At 38.3% G+C, this 12285-nt stretch overlaps 1 protein-coding gene across 1 annotated transcript in view; it reads right to left on the reverse strand.

Annotated features, from left to right (window-relative positions):
- Window positions 1-1124: 1124 nt before the first annotated feature.
- MYO1B (myosin IB) overlaps window positions 1125-12285 on the reverse strand; it is a gene marked incomplete at its 3' end in the record, with an annotated part of 162988 nt that continues 151827 nt past the window's right edge. The window contains exons 25-30 of the mRNA XM_014526743.2: window positions 8983-9057; window positions 8459-8593; window positions 6970-7076; window positions 4087-4219; window positions 2467-2619; window positions 1125-1268 (exon numbers count right to left, since the gene is read on the reverse strand). Coding sequence (XP_014382229.2) covers window positions 1125-1268; window positions 2467-2619; window positions 4087-4219; window positions 6970-7076; window positions 8459-8593; window positions 8983-9057 — 747 coding nt within the window. The remainder of the gene's footprint in view (window positions 1269-2466; window positions 2620-4086; window positions 4220-6969; window positions 7077-8458; window positions 8594-8982; window positions 9058-12285) is intronic.

The raw sequence follows: 12285 nt of genomic DNA on the forward strand, positions 1-12285 counted from the left end.
GCGACTGCTTTGCAGAGCTTCTTTTCAATGCATCTTTCCTGTTATACAATCCCAGACCCTACAGAGTCACTTGCTCAGAGCTCCCAGCCACAAAGCATTCAGAAAATACCATTAGCCCCTATATTCACAGGCTGTCAGCAAGGCTGCACTTTCCTTGACATTCTGACTTCCTGGAACAATCCCTAGTGGTTGGTTTTTCATATCTGGTGAGAGTTTTGCTGACAACAGTAACAATATAATAGGAAAGGCAGCCCTATTAAATCTTGAACCAACTGACACAACTGATTGGTTCAGTTAGCCTTAGCCCTGCAGCATTATTCCAATTAAATCTATGAATGTAAAGGTACTCCAATGGAAAGTTAGCACCCTCAACTAATCAAAACCTCATGTATGTGGTATGCTTGTCTACTTCTACTCTCTTCTCAAAAAGCAGTACACAGCAGATAGAGTGAGGCTGTGTTTTTCTGCAACTCCTAAGTGTGCTTGTGTTTTTAGAGTTTGCATTGCAAAAGGAACCGTGGAACAATTTCTCACCATCAATGGGGAGGGAACTGCTAAAAATTGTTAAATTATTCAGTGTGGGTAAATGCAAAACATAACATATGCCTGAGGGGTTTTAATCTCCAAGAAGACAAAGCATACACAATGAAGACTGGAAGTCTCCGAAAGGATTTAGGTTGTTAGCAGGAAAGATAACTGACAACCTCAGACAGAAGATCAAATAAGTGCCTTAAACATTCCAAGCCACACACAGGAACTAGATTTTGATACCATTCACCTCTCCATCCGATACTGTAAAACTGACCCTTATTGGGAACAGTCTTAATTCTTTCAGATGTGAAGAAAATGTGAAGTGAGGGTGGAGTATACTAGAAGGGATTTTGCTACTATATTAAGAAAAAACAGGTAGATGCTATTGTTTTCAAATTTTTCTCAAATTTACATTCATTTGAAATGCATTTTTAAAAAGTATTTCCATAGTGAGTGTCACAGAAATAAAGGACCCAAAGCTGGAATCCATGTTTACACACTACTATTCAGTTACCAGTTGCACAATGCTTTCTTTTTCCAGTATTACAATCTTGACACACAAAGCTACTACAATGCTGCTCTGAAGGAAATACAAAAAAATAAACATACTCATCGGAAATCTCAATGTTGAGCTTCTGCTTGGTTTGACTGAGAGTGGTACGGTAAAGCTTGGTGGCCATTTCAATAAGGTGATCACTGCTGAACAGGAAATCCCCTTTACCAGCTGCTCCTGAGCCCTGAAACAGAAAGAAACTTAGTTCTAATTGCCAAGAATACTCAGAAAAATGCTGCACTATTTATATAGTATGTTTCAAAAGCCATTTTTCATATGCCATCCTCCCATAATTAAAAAAGCAGTATTAAACACCAGCAAAACATACCACTAAACAAGGTTAACAGGAATGCTTTCTACCACCAACAACCTGCAGCCTATTTTCTTCTAAATTAAAAAGAAATACAGTCCAAGTTTAAGCTTAAAATATAACCCAACCTTAATATCCAATAAGAAAGTCCCTTGGGTTTCTAAACAGCATGTTAAGTTTCCCTTTGCTCCTAAAAAAAAAGCCACTTACTTTTGTACATCCCACAAAAAATTATTATTTTAGTCTCCCTCTGCTGCCTGTACCACAACAAATCGTGCTATTCTCACAGAGGGAACAGATACCAACTGATGGTATCGGCAGACAAGCGAATATTTTCATATGGCAAGGCACTAGATAAATTGAATCTGTTTAACAAAACAGCTGGGATAATGTCAACTCCATTTATGAAACAAAACAAAGGCTGGCTTAATGGATTTTAAGAGGTAATATAAACAATAAAGAGAAAAAAAACCCTAAACTGTATCTTTAAATTGGCAGCCAAATTAGTTATGTAATAATGTTGATTTCTTTGACATCCCAGAAAGCTTGAATGGTAAAATAATTACCAGCAAATGCAGAAACCTGGAATAAGTACATAATCAAAAGATAAAATAACAATACATGCTTTTTAAAAAGTATATAGTAGACATTAATGGACGTCTGAAGAAAAACACAGGTAAGCCATTTACCCTGATCTTTTCTAAACAGGAAAGAAACACTGGGGCTAATGTCATATTTCAGTGACACACAAGAATCAAGGAAAGTTATAAAAGGAGTGGAGAAAAGCAGAAATTTAAGTGTGAATAAAACACAAAACATGGGGCCATTTATCTCATTGAAAGAGTATAAAATTGAGAAAACTCAAGCAAAATATGACGTCTTATTTTCATAAATAAATAACTCAAGAATTAGCAACTGCACTACTGGGTTTTGGTAAGTTCAAATCCACTGTTTCACAACTATGGAGCCTTTTGTACATCTGTCTTAAACCTACATGGTCTTAAATCTAACACTGAAATAGACTGTGCTTCTGCTAAGTCGCTTTATCATTTAATTTAAAGTTAAATTCTACCTCTTTGAGGTGCACAGCAAAAAACCCATCATTTTGGGAACTCATGGATACTTTAGTAACATCTCCCAAAGGAACCTCTGATTTGATATTTCCAGACTTCTGATCAGCAAGGAGGACATTACTGTTTGTTAGCAAGAAAATCCTGGATGTAGCCTGCAAAAAAAAAAAAAAAAGTTAGCAATATAAACACACAGATGAGGCCTTCACACAGTATCTGATTGAAAGAGCAAAGGTTCATCAAGTTAAGAGCACCGGCCCAGATTTTTAAACCTGTTTTAAAATTTCAGTGGGTCCTGCAGTTCTATTAGCCCCACTGAAAACTAGGTCACTTATTTATGAGACTGGATTCAGAAACCTAAAAACATTAAAAACTTGGTTTCTTCATTCTAGCCCGACTATTATGTAAATCACAATCTAAGTTACATGCATATAGTTGTACAGTCTAAAAATAAAAATTCAGCATACATACATACATGAAACAAAAATCAGAATGACCCTGATTATATATTCCCCATGCACTGTCAATGTCCACTGAATTCAATCTAAATTCTGGATGCATAATACATAAAGGATTAAGCCTAGGGTATATACATTTTTAAATATTACATTACACAAACCATTTACTTGAGAAGCATTTTATTATATATGAATTATACATTTTTAAATATTGTGTTGTGTTGTGAAGAACTATGGACACATGCAGCTATTGTCATAGTGCAAGACTGTACTTTTTTAAGTATCAAAGATTCCTGAAAATTATAAAATATAGTACTCCAAAAATAATTCTAAAGTTTTATCTTCAGTTCTAGCCTTATCCACAGATACAAAGAGGGTATTTTCCTCTTGTCAGTTTAGCTCAGTTAGGTTAACTCAAGGCTGGAAGCTAAAAAGGAAGAAAGCGAGTCTATCAATCAAAGATAAATATGAGAAGCTAAGATTAGTTTTAAAACTAGTTCTAAAATTTTAAGCATACAGTAACAAAAACAAACAGTTCTAGTCAGTAACTGCCATTAATAATTCTTTTGTTTAATAACTGCTTTTAAAAATATACAATATCTACCACATTTAATTTGTATTAGTTGTTAGAACTGTCATTTTAACTGGCTAGTTTTTTACATTTAATTGAATTCCAGTTTCTACCCAATAGCAGTTTAACATACAATGAAAAACATTAATCATCTAGTAAATAAAAATCTCATTCACTATTTTCTTACAAAATAAAATAAGTATTAAATTCCTGTTAATCTATTAATTTGCTTAAAATGTGCATGTAATTTAATCTCTTGATTAGCAAAAAGTAGTATCAAATGTAAGGTAAAGGCTAAATTTAACTGCAAATCAACATGGCTTAATGGTTACTAATCAGTGAGAATCAACCTCTTTTTAGTAAAAATGTTCCAAATTACAAATGCAAAAATCAGACTAAAATAGAGTAAAGAGTATGTGTATCATGATTAAAACTGGTCATTTAAATCACTCCTCCTGAAAGTACCTTCAAATGGGTATTTTATTACCTTCAGAGTAAGTTGAAACAAAAAAGCAACCACCCTATATGTTCACTTAAAACAAAAACCATTATGTCAAAATGTCCTTCTAAGTGAAACAGTTCTATTTGATTACCTTCCCATTAGCTCTATTGATTTTATTCACAACTTCAGCAATGATGATCTTTTCATCCACCGCATCTTTGAGTTTTTTGTACTTTGGGTTTTTGCTGATTTCCAGGTAAGCCCCTTGGAACGGCTGTCCAACACTATTAAAGGATAAAAATATACGAAACACTGAAATTTAAATCCTCTAACATTCATATCCTAGTGTAGGGTTTGCAATGTTGCTGTAAGACATACAGCAGTCCCCAGTACTATATGCACAGGTATCTACAGTTTGATGCACTCCCTCCATTAAGTTTGTAAAATATATATTTTCGTGGTGTTCACCATACAAGAACATAGAAAAATAAGGCTGGAGAAAACCACAGGAGGTCATTAGTCTAACCCCAGCTCATGGCAGGATCTCCCCTACCTAAAACATCCAAGCTGACTCTCAAATTTGTCATAGGCTCCATTTTTTTTTAAAGAGTTCATGTAAGAGGGAACCCTAACCCTGTTACTAAGAGACAGGGTGGTCCCTTTAAGTCCAGAACCTTCCAGTCACGGCCGGCAGGTCAAGTAGGGGTTAAGGCTCAAGCCCTGCCAGCCGGTCACGTGACAGGAAGAGGAAGGCCGGGACCCTACAAATGGCAAGTGGAGAAGGCCAGAGGGGCAGCAGAGAGGTGGACTCCTAATGACCACAGTGCTGTGGCTGCAGTCTCTGTCAGAAGACTACGCCACGCTCTGAGCCATCCCCATGATCATCTGAAGTAAGCAGGCATGTTGCCTCTCTTGTTTCTCTATTATTATCATTTTTCCATTATATGGCCTTAGAAGCCTATGTTTTGTGTTGAATGTTAAGACTGGTGGTTTGGGTGAGGCTATTTGGGGAAGGAGGAGGCCTCACTGGGGACCCACTGAAGTGTGGAGACCCCAGTGCCAGATAGGGTGCAGTATTCAGGGGTGAGCTGAATCCAGTGCCAGAGAGGGACAGGAGCCTGAGTGAGGGGTTTTTTTGTTTTTTGGGGGTTTGTTTGTTTTTGGGGTTTTTTTGAGAATTAGAGCCTGGGAGTCAAACCCTGATTAGTGGGGGTTTTTTTTGACTGACAGGCCTAGCTAGAGAGAAAAGGGGTAGGCCCACAGCGGCTGAGACCTCCAACATGAAGAGGAATTTACAAATACTATCTGCGAGGCTTGGGCTGCGGTGTAGGGGAGGAATGGAGCCGCAGATAGCGCCCCCTGGGAATACAATGGGCAGACTCCGGGGAATCCTATCCGGGGAATACAATGGGCAGTCTTTGACAATTAATTAACAACAAGGCTTGGCAGGAGAGAAGGCGGGTGGTTGGCCCATAACAGGTGGGGGTGGGAGGCCACCAGCAGACAGACCCTGAGCAGGCCCCCCCGTTACAGTTGGGTACCTCACAACTGCTTTTTTATCTCTATGCAAGATTTGGACTCTACTTAGTCCTATTTATTTTAAATATTACAAAGAAGCCCATACCTGATGTTATGAGTCATGGCAGAAATTATAGAGCAATGCATAAGACGTGATGTTCAACTACTAAAACAAGGACAGCACAACATTACCATGAAACAACTGGAATTCTCAAAGTACAAGCCTAATTTAAGAACAGTTTATATTTGTAAAAATATAGCAAATATATCTTTCCTACAATATTCTAAACTTTCTCCCATGAATCATTTTTGCTTCAATTGGTGTTCTCCAAGACACTCAAGCTGCTTCTACTGAAACAGCTCCATGTCTCAGTTCCACTCGTCTTAAATTCCAATTCAACTTCTTTAAAGATACCTAAACCTGACTCGGTCATTTATACTGCACTAGAAAAATATATTAACCACTCAAATAACTGCATAAACCGCTGCTGCAGCCACTTAAGCAATATTAACTGCACAGGCAGCATTATCACAGAAGTTTTCAGAAATGTTGATATTTCAGGCCTTTATCTATCTGAGACATTGAGAAGAGAATTTTAGGGTGTATAATTTTTAATCAATCTAAAATCTGTCTGAATAGAAAAAAGCTTTGGAATAGAAACAAATACCTACACAAATGTAGCTTTCAGGTTTAACTATTTAAAAGCATCTCTTACATGTGTAACTGTAAAATTACCCAGTCTTTGTACTAACATAAGACATACAGAACTGCTTATGAAAATACAGCATCAGTTAAATTTGAAAAGCAAACTATGCAAACCTGTCAGCAGAAACTATTTTTGTTTGCTGCTTTTGTTTGTATTAGCACAGAGCTGAAAAAAAAATCATTGCCAACAGGTATTACACAACCGGAGGTTTTAAAGCAACCAGTCCATCACTGGCTGTTGCTGGAGATGGGACAAAGTAGTAGACTCTTCCTGTTACCCTCGCCATGTAGAATTTGAGTGACTGGGGTTTGTGTTGTGTGGCAAGCTCCTTCTTCATTGCCTCTGGATTGTCACTGCCTGTGTATATCCTTTCCTCTTCCTCTGAGGTTACTTGTAAAAAACACTACCATCTAAGCCAAGAAGGAAGAGGTAGCCGGTTTCCTTTCCTATTTACTGTATAGAGGACACACCTTTCTCCTGTATTTGTGCTCTTGGCCCCTGCATAGGACCCAGCTGTATTTGCAAACAGTCTTGGAACGTACAGTAACAAAATGTGCTGGTTTCTGGTAACAAGTAGCAAGGTGATTTTGCTCAATGAAAATAACAACAAAATCATGGAAGAGTTGCTGCTCATCAAGCCAATGATACATACACTACAAATTATCAGAATGGTCATTAGAGTTTACAAAGGTCCACAAACAGATGGCAATTTCTACCGGTTAGGATAAACTAAATTTTCTCCTAAATCTATGCGAGGATATAGTATTTAATCTTATGCTATGAGCTATGTTACCAAAATAATTCATTACCTGGCTGGGTATAAAGCCTTCTTGTCCTTGAAAAGTTCACTGGCTTCCAGTTTTTCTTCATATACCAGTTTCTGTTGATCTGTGAATTGGTCTCTGTACTTTTTACACTAGAAAACATGCCATATTAAATTAATCATAAATCATTCTTTGAAATATAATTTCAAGTAGCAGACACCACTGATTACTATTCACTTATTGCTCAGGATGCATAGTATATTTCTGGAGTGACTCAACTCTATCCTTCATACCACTGTAACATAGCAACCACTAACAGAGGCACTTCAGTTCTTCCTTACCCTACATACTTTGGATTTCTATTGAAAATAGTTTCTAACACACTTAAAAGAATATATTTAATTTAGACGTGGTTCAAAGTTCAGTTAGCTAAAATTCCTTCAGATCCCAATAGTGCCCAAATATAAAATGCCTCTTTATACAGTATAGCCTCATAAATCTGGATATCAAAAATCCAGAATTAGCGAAAATCCAGCACTTTTTAAAACTACATTCCATTGGGAAGTAGCAGCAACCAGTCCCGGAGCAGCGGAAGGGGAAGCTTGCACACGGAGGCTGCCACCGCCATCCACCGCTCCGGTTTCAAAAATCAGAAATTTTCACACTTCCAGCAGGTGCTCAGTCCCAAGCATACCAGATTCATGAGGTTATACTGTACATCTTTTTGGGTATAGGCATACTGTCCCACTGTCATTTAACATAACTCAGGCAGCTATCAGGCTTCTCTTATGTCTTTTACCAAAAACCACTATAATTTCATAAATGTTCCATTTTAGAATCACTTTGCTTGAGGTCTTTTACTTCCAACATTAACACAATTTTCAGAAATCAAATTTAAAATATAATCAAATAAAATCAAATACATATGGAACATATGCATAGAACAAAGTGTGGTTGAAGAAAGTTTGAATTTTTTTGTCATTTTTGGTAAATCTGAAAAGTATTTAAAAAAAATTACATTCAGAGAATTCTGCCCATGACAATTTGCAGAAAACACAGCTGTAATGAGACCACAGTTGCTGAATGACCAGCAATAAGTGTCTCTACAGCCCTGAAATAAGTTCTTACCTATTACTCCATGAAAAGGTCCAAAACAAAATTTCTGCTAACCACAGTTCATATGCAAAAATTTCTGTTGATTACTTGTAGTGATGGATTAATAGGCAGTGCCTTTCCTGTCCATGAATATTAAGATTATTGTAAACCTTAATCTAAGTAATAGGCAGAATATGCATTAACATGATTAAAGTAATGGCAGATGGAAGACAAAATACTTCATTTTCCTCTTCTAGCCTATGTAAGGCTACAGTTTACCTTGAAGGCCAAGTGGAATGATTTAAAGGAAAAAGTTTGTGTGAAGCAGAACCATTCTGGCAAAAACTGGAAGAAATCCTTCCTAAAAATGCACTGCCCATGAACAAACTTTCTAATCCACAACCAAATTTTATATAATCTCAACTAAAACATTCCCTACCCTCCATAAGTGGAAGATCCTCTTTAGCTCATTGTGAGTTGAATCCAAGAAGAGGTAAGGCCTTGCTGGCCAGTTTTTGTCTACTGGTGACAGAGAAGGCATCTTATTCTTCATTTCCAAGAAGTATTTTTGTATCTGTGATAAATTTGAAAGCAAGTCATTTAATTAATTCCTCCCATTAGAGTTACTAAAACAAGGAAGACGCTGACGTCTGGTGAAATGTATCATCATTTAACTGCAATTTCCAACTTTATTAAAACCTGCTCATGAATTTGGAAAGCTAAATGTACTTAAAAATCCCAGTGAGGCAGGGGTTAGAGCTGATTAATGGCATTTGCTGAGCGTTCTCATAGCTTTAAAACTCATTACCTCTCCTTCTTTACAGCACACAAATGTTTAAGCTTTCAAGCTGCCACTTACACAATTTGATCATGCCTTGCAAAGACTGCTAAAATTTCATGTAGCTATACTTGTACTGTGGTAGAAAACAAGCTTTTAAAATATGTATAAGTGTGCACACGTACAATTTTCTGAAGTATAAATTCAGAAATTTTTCTTCCAGCACTGGCTCTGAAGAATTTCCTGTATTCTCTCCGAACCTGAAAAAAATTAAACAAACCCTCAGAACAAACACACATTTAAAGTGTATCCAAGAATTCATTCTATAAATGCACAGAAGCATTTGTAGAAAAATTCTAAGAAAGTATGAACTTTCAGGTACAGTCCCTGGATGTAACAGAAAAACACAGAACATTCAAGTTATGAGGAACACTCATGCACGTAAAGACAAGTAACCTAAAATATAATTCTTTGCACCTTGAAAAATACATTTCCAATTTAGCAATACCTTTCCAAAAAAGGAAGCACTCTTGGAGGAAGGAAATTATACATAAAAAAAATATTCTTTGAAGAGAATTATCAGGAAAACAAGTTAGTGGTGACTGCAGCAAGCAGTGAATTTACACAACTGTTGCTTAGTCAGCCAACTTACAAAATAATAAAGTTTAGAAGAAAAATCCTTTATTAATCATTAAAAGCCACTTTTATAGATTTTTCATTTTTCCTTTATGTATGTGATTTTACATGCTACTCTAAGTGTGCATCTACAAGTGCACTTTACCACAGAGTTGTCTTATTAGCTCTGCAGTGAAGTGTTACTGTCTACATGTGCGCCCGTATTAGCGCATAGTAAATTAACTAACTCTGTTAGAAGACAGTACTGTCTGGGACACGTACTGTCCTATGGTGGAGTCATTTAGTAGGCTGAAAACACACGTAGATGGTGACTGGGGCACAAGGATGCTACAGTGCGGGGTCTGCCTGCTGGCTAGCCCTGTACTATAGCACCCTCTTGCTTTAGCCAGCCTCTTTGCAGTACACCGATCTGGGATGGAGCAGCCCCAAGCTGGCAGGGTGACCACCAGGGCCTTTTGCCATCCTGGGGCTGCTCTGCCCCGCTGTAACACGCTGCAGTCCTGGGTGCATGTGTAAACATGGCACCCAGAAAAAATAAACTCTGGCACAAACTACACCGGAGTTTATTTCTGCATGCTAATTGCATGTGTAGATGCACCTGAAGATGCTTGATTTTTTTTTTATTAGTGTTCATTAGCATGGTCTCTAACTTCCTGTATCATAATCAATTCCAAACTGAAACAGCACATGCTTGGATTCAAGTTTTGCAGCAAGCCCAAAAATGCATACAAAGCTAGCTGAAATTTACTAACCTTTTTACAAACCTTACTCAGTTTGGAGCAAACTCACTGAGTTTTGAGTGAGAACCATGAAAAGCATTGTGGCTCTGAAGTTATCTCCAGACCAAGAAAATTAATGGTTTGGCTAACTTGCTTTGTGTTCTTGGGTTCACATCTGAACCAAAAAACAGTGACATCCTGGGGATAAATCCCAAAAGTGAAGAGATTCCCAAAACCCAATGCAGCCAGACCTTTGTCCCATCCTGAGTTGCATACATTCTACTGCAACCCACTATTTTGAAAACAAGAATCTTTCAACCTTCTGACAAAAAAGTACAACACAGGAAAAACTACTCTTTAATCACAAATTGATGAAGTAACAGAATTAACATTATTTATATAACTTTCCTCTTACTAAGCTTCTCCAATATTGTTCATAATTTTTCTTGTCAGTTAAATAAGAAAAATTCTGAGTTTTCATATGTTATATATGCCACAGCTTTTATTTTGATTAATTTCAGAAATTCAGCAAAGTGTATAAATTCCTTATGCTGCTACGGTTTAGCCCTTTGATTAGCACAACCCCTATAACTGTATGTTTATGATGGATATCATCTTCCTAACCGATTAGCACCTGCAACCCCAACCCCATCTAAAATATGAAAGGGAACTTCCTCAGACACACTACCCCCATATCTCACCAAGTCCTCCTTAGCTAGTACACTCCATGAGCAGCAATATTTCCAAGCTTAGTTTTTAATGTATTAGCTTATGCTCTCTCTATTAACTCTCTCTCTCCTCTAGCCCCTCATACCCCCTGACTCTCTCAGTAGAGTAGGAAAGACAACAATAATACAATTCCTTTGTGGAAGTGCTAGAGTTTCAAATCAGTCTATATCTGGGAAGTTTTATTCATGCTATTCAATCAAAACAGGAAAATAAGTCACAAATTTAGAAAACCTTGATCATGAAAGTTCCCTCCCCATACATCTCAGGTGAAAAGATATCTAGTGCCCAAACAAGCAAACAAGTCCCTACAGTTGCTTATAGTTATGATTGTACATAGCTAGAATCTTGCCACAGAATTTAGTCTGTTCTCATTTGCAGAATAACTGAGTTTTATGTGTATTACAAAAAGAGATTATACTATCAAAAAAATTGTTTAAAAGAATCGTAGCATATTTAAACAAAGACATATCTTTGCTGTATAACATGTTAAAGGTTTTGAATTCCTTAAAAAAGCATGTTTGATATGCAGTGACCCTCTTGACTTTTCAGAAGGGCCACTTTCTTGGTTTCTAATCATAAAACTTGACCTACTTTGACATCAGTATCTTAAAAGTGGGAGCCCAATCTGAAGAGTGACTTCTGAAAAATGGCACCTTCAAACACCCAGATCCGCTTCCAAGGTATATATTGAGTCTCAATACATTTTTCTTAAAGAAGTTTTTACTACTTTTTATTACAGTTAATACAAACATTTGAACCTCTTTGGAAAAAATGAGCTAATGTTCTTCCGGCCCATGTTATCATCAAATGATTTTTTTGAGAAAGTTTCAGTTCCCATTCAAAGTTGCTGAACCTAACTTTCACCCACTAAATCAGGGGTCGGCAACCCTCGGCACACGTGCTGAGCATGGCACACAAGGCCATTTTGCTCGGCACGCCACGGCCAGCCCCAGTAGCGGCTGCCAGCAACGGAGCTCGGGCTGCTCCCAGCAGGGCTTGCAGCGTCTCAGCTGCCTGCTGGGAGCAGCCCAGGATCCCGGCTGGCAGCAGCTACCCAGAGCCAGGGCGGCTGCAGCCAAGAGGCAGCACAGAGTGGATGCTGGTGCTATGGAGCCCGGCGCAGCTGTTTGCAGCCTGACCGCTGCTTGCTGCCGCTGCCCAGAGCCCAGGCTGGCTACAAACAGCTGCGCCGGGCTCCGAAACCCCACTATCACCTCTGTGCCGGGAGCGGGGGAGACCAGGGCTGCACTGCCTCAAGCCCCCTCCCCCACCGTCCACTCCAACATGCGGGTGCAGGCGCCGGTACAGAGCTGATGCTGGAGCCTAGCACAGCTGTTTGGAGCCTCCTGGCTGCAGCCAGCCCCGGCTCTGGGTAGCTGCTGCCAGGCAGGAGCCCGGGCTGCG

The sequence above is a fragment of the Alligator sinensis genome, unplaced genomic scaffold (assembly GCF_000455745.1).
Source record: "Alligator sinensis unplaced genomic scaffold, ASM45574v1 scaffold1064_1, whole genome shotgun sequence".
Taxonomy (NCBI): Eukaryota; Metazoa; Chordata; order Crocodylia; family Alligatoridae; genus Alligator; species Alligator sinensis.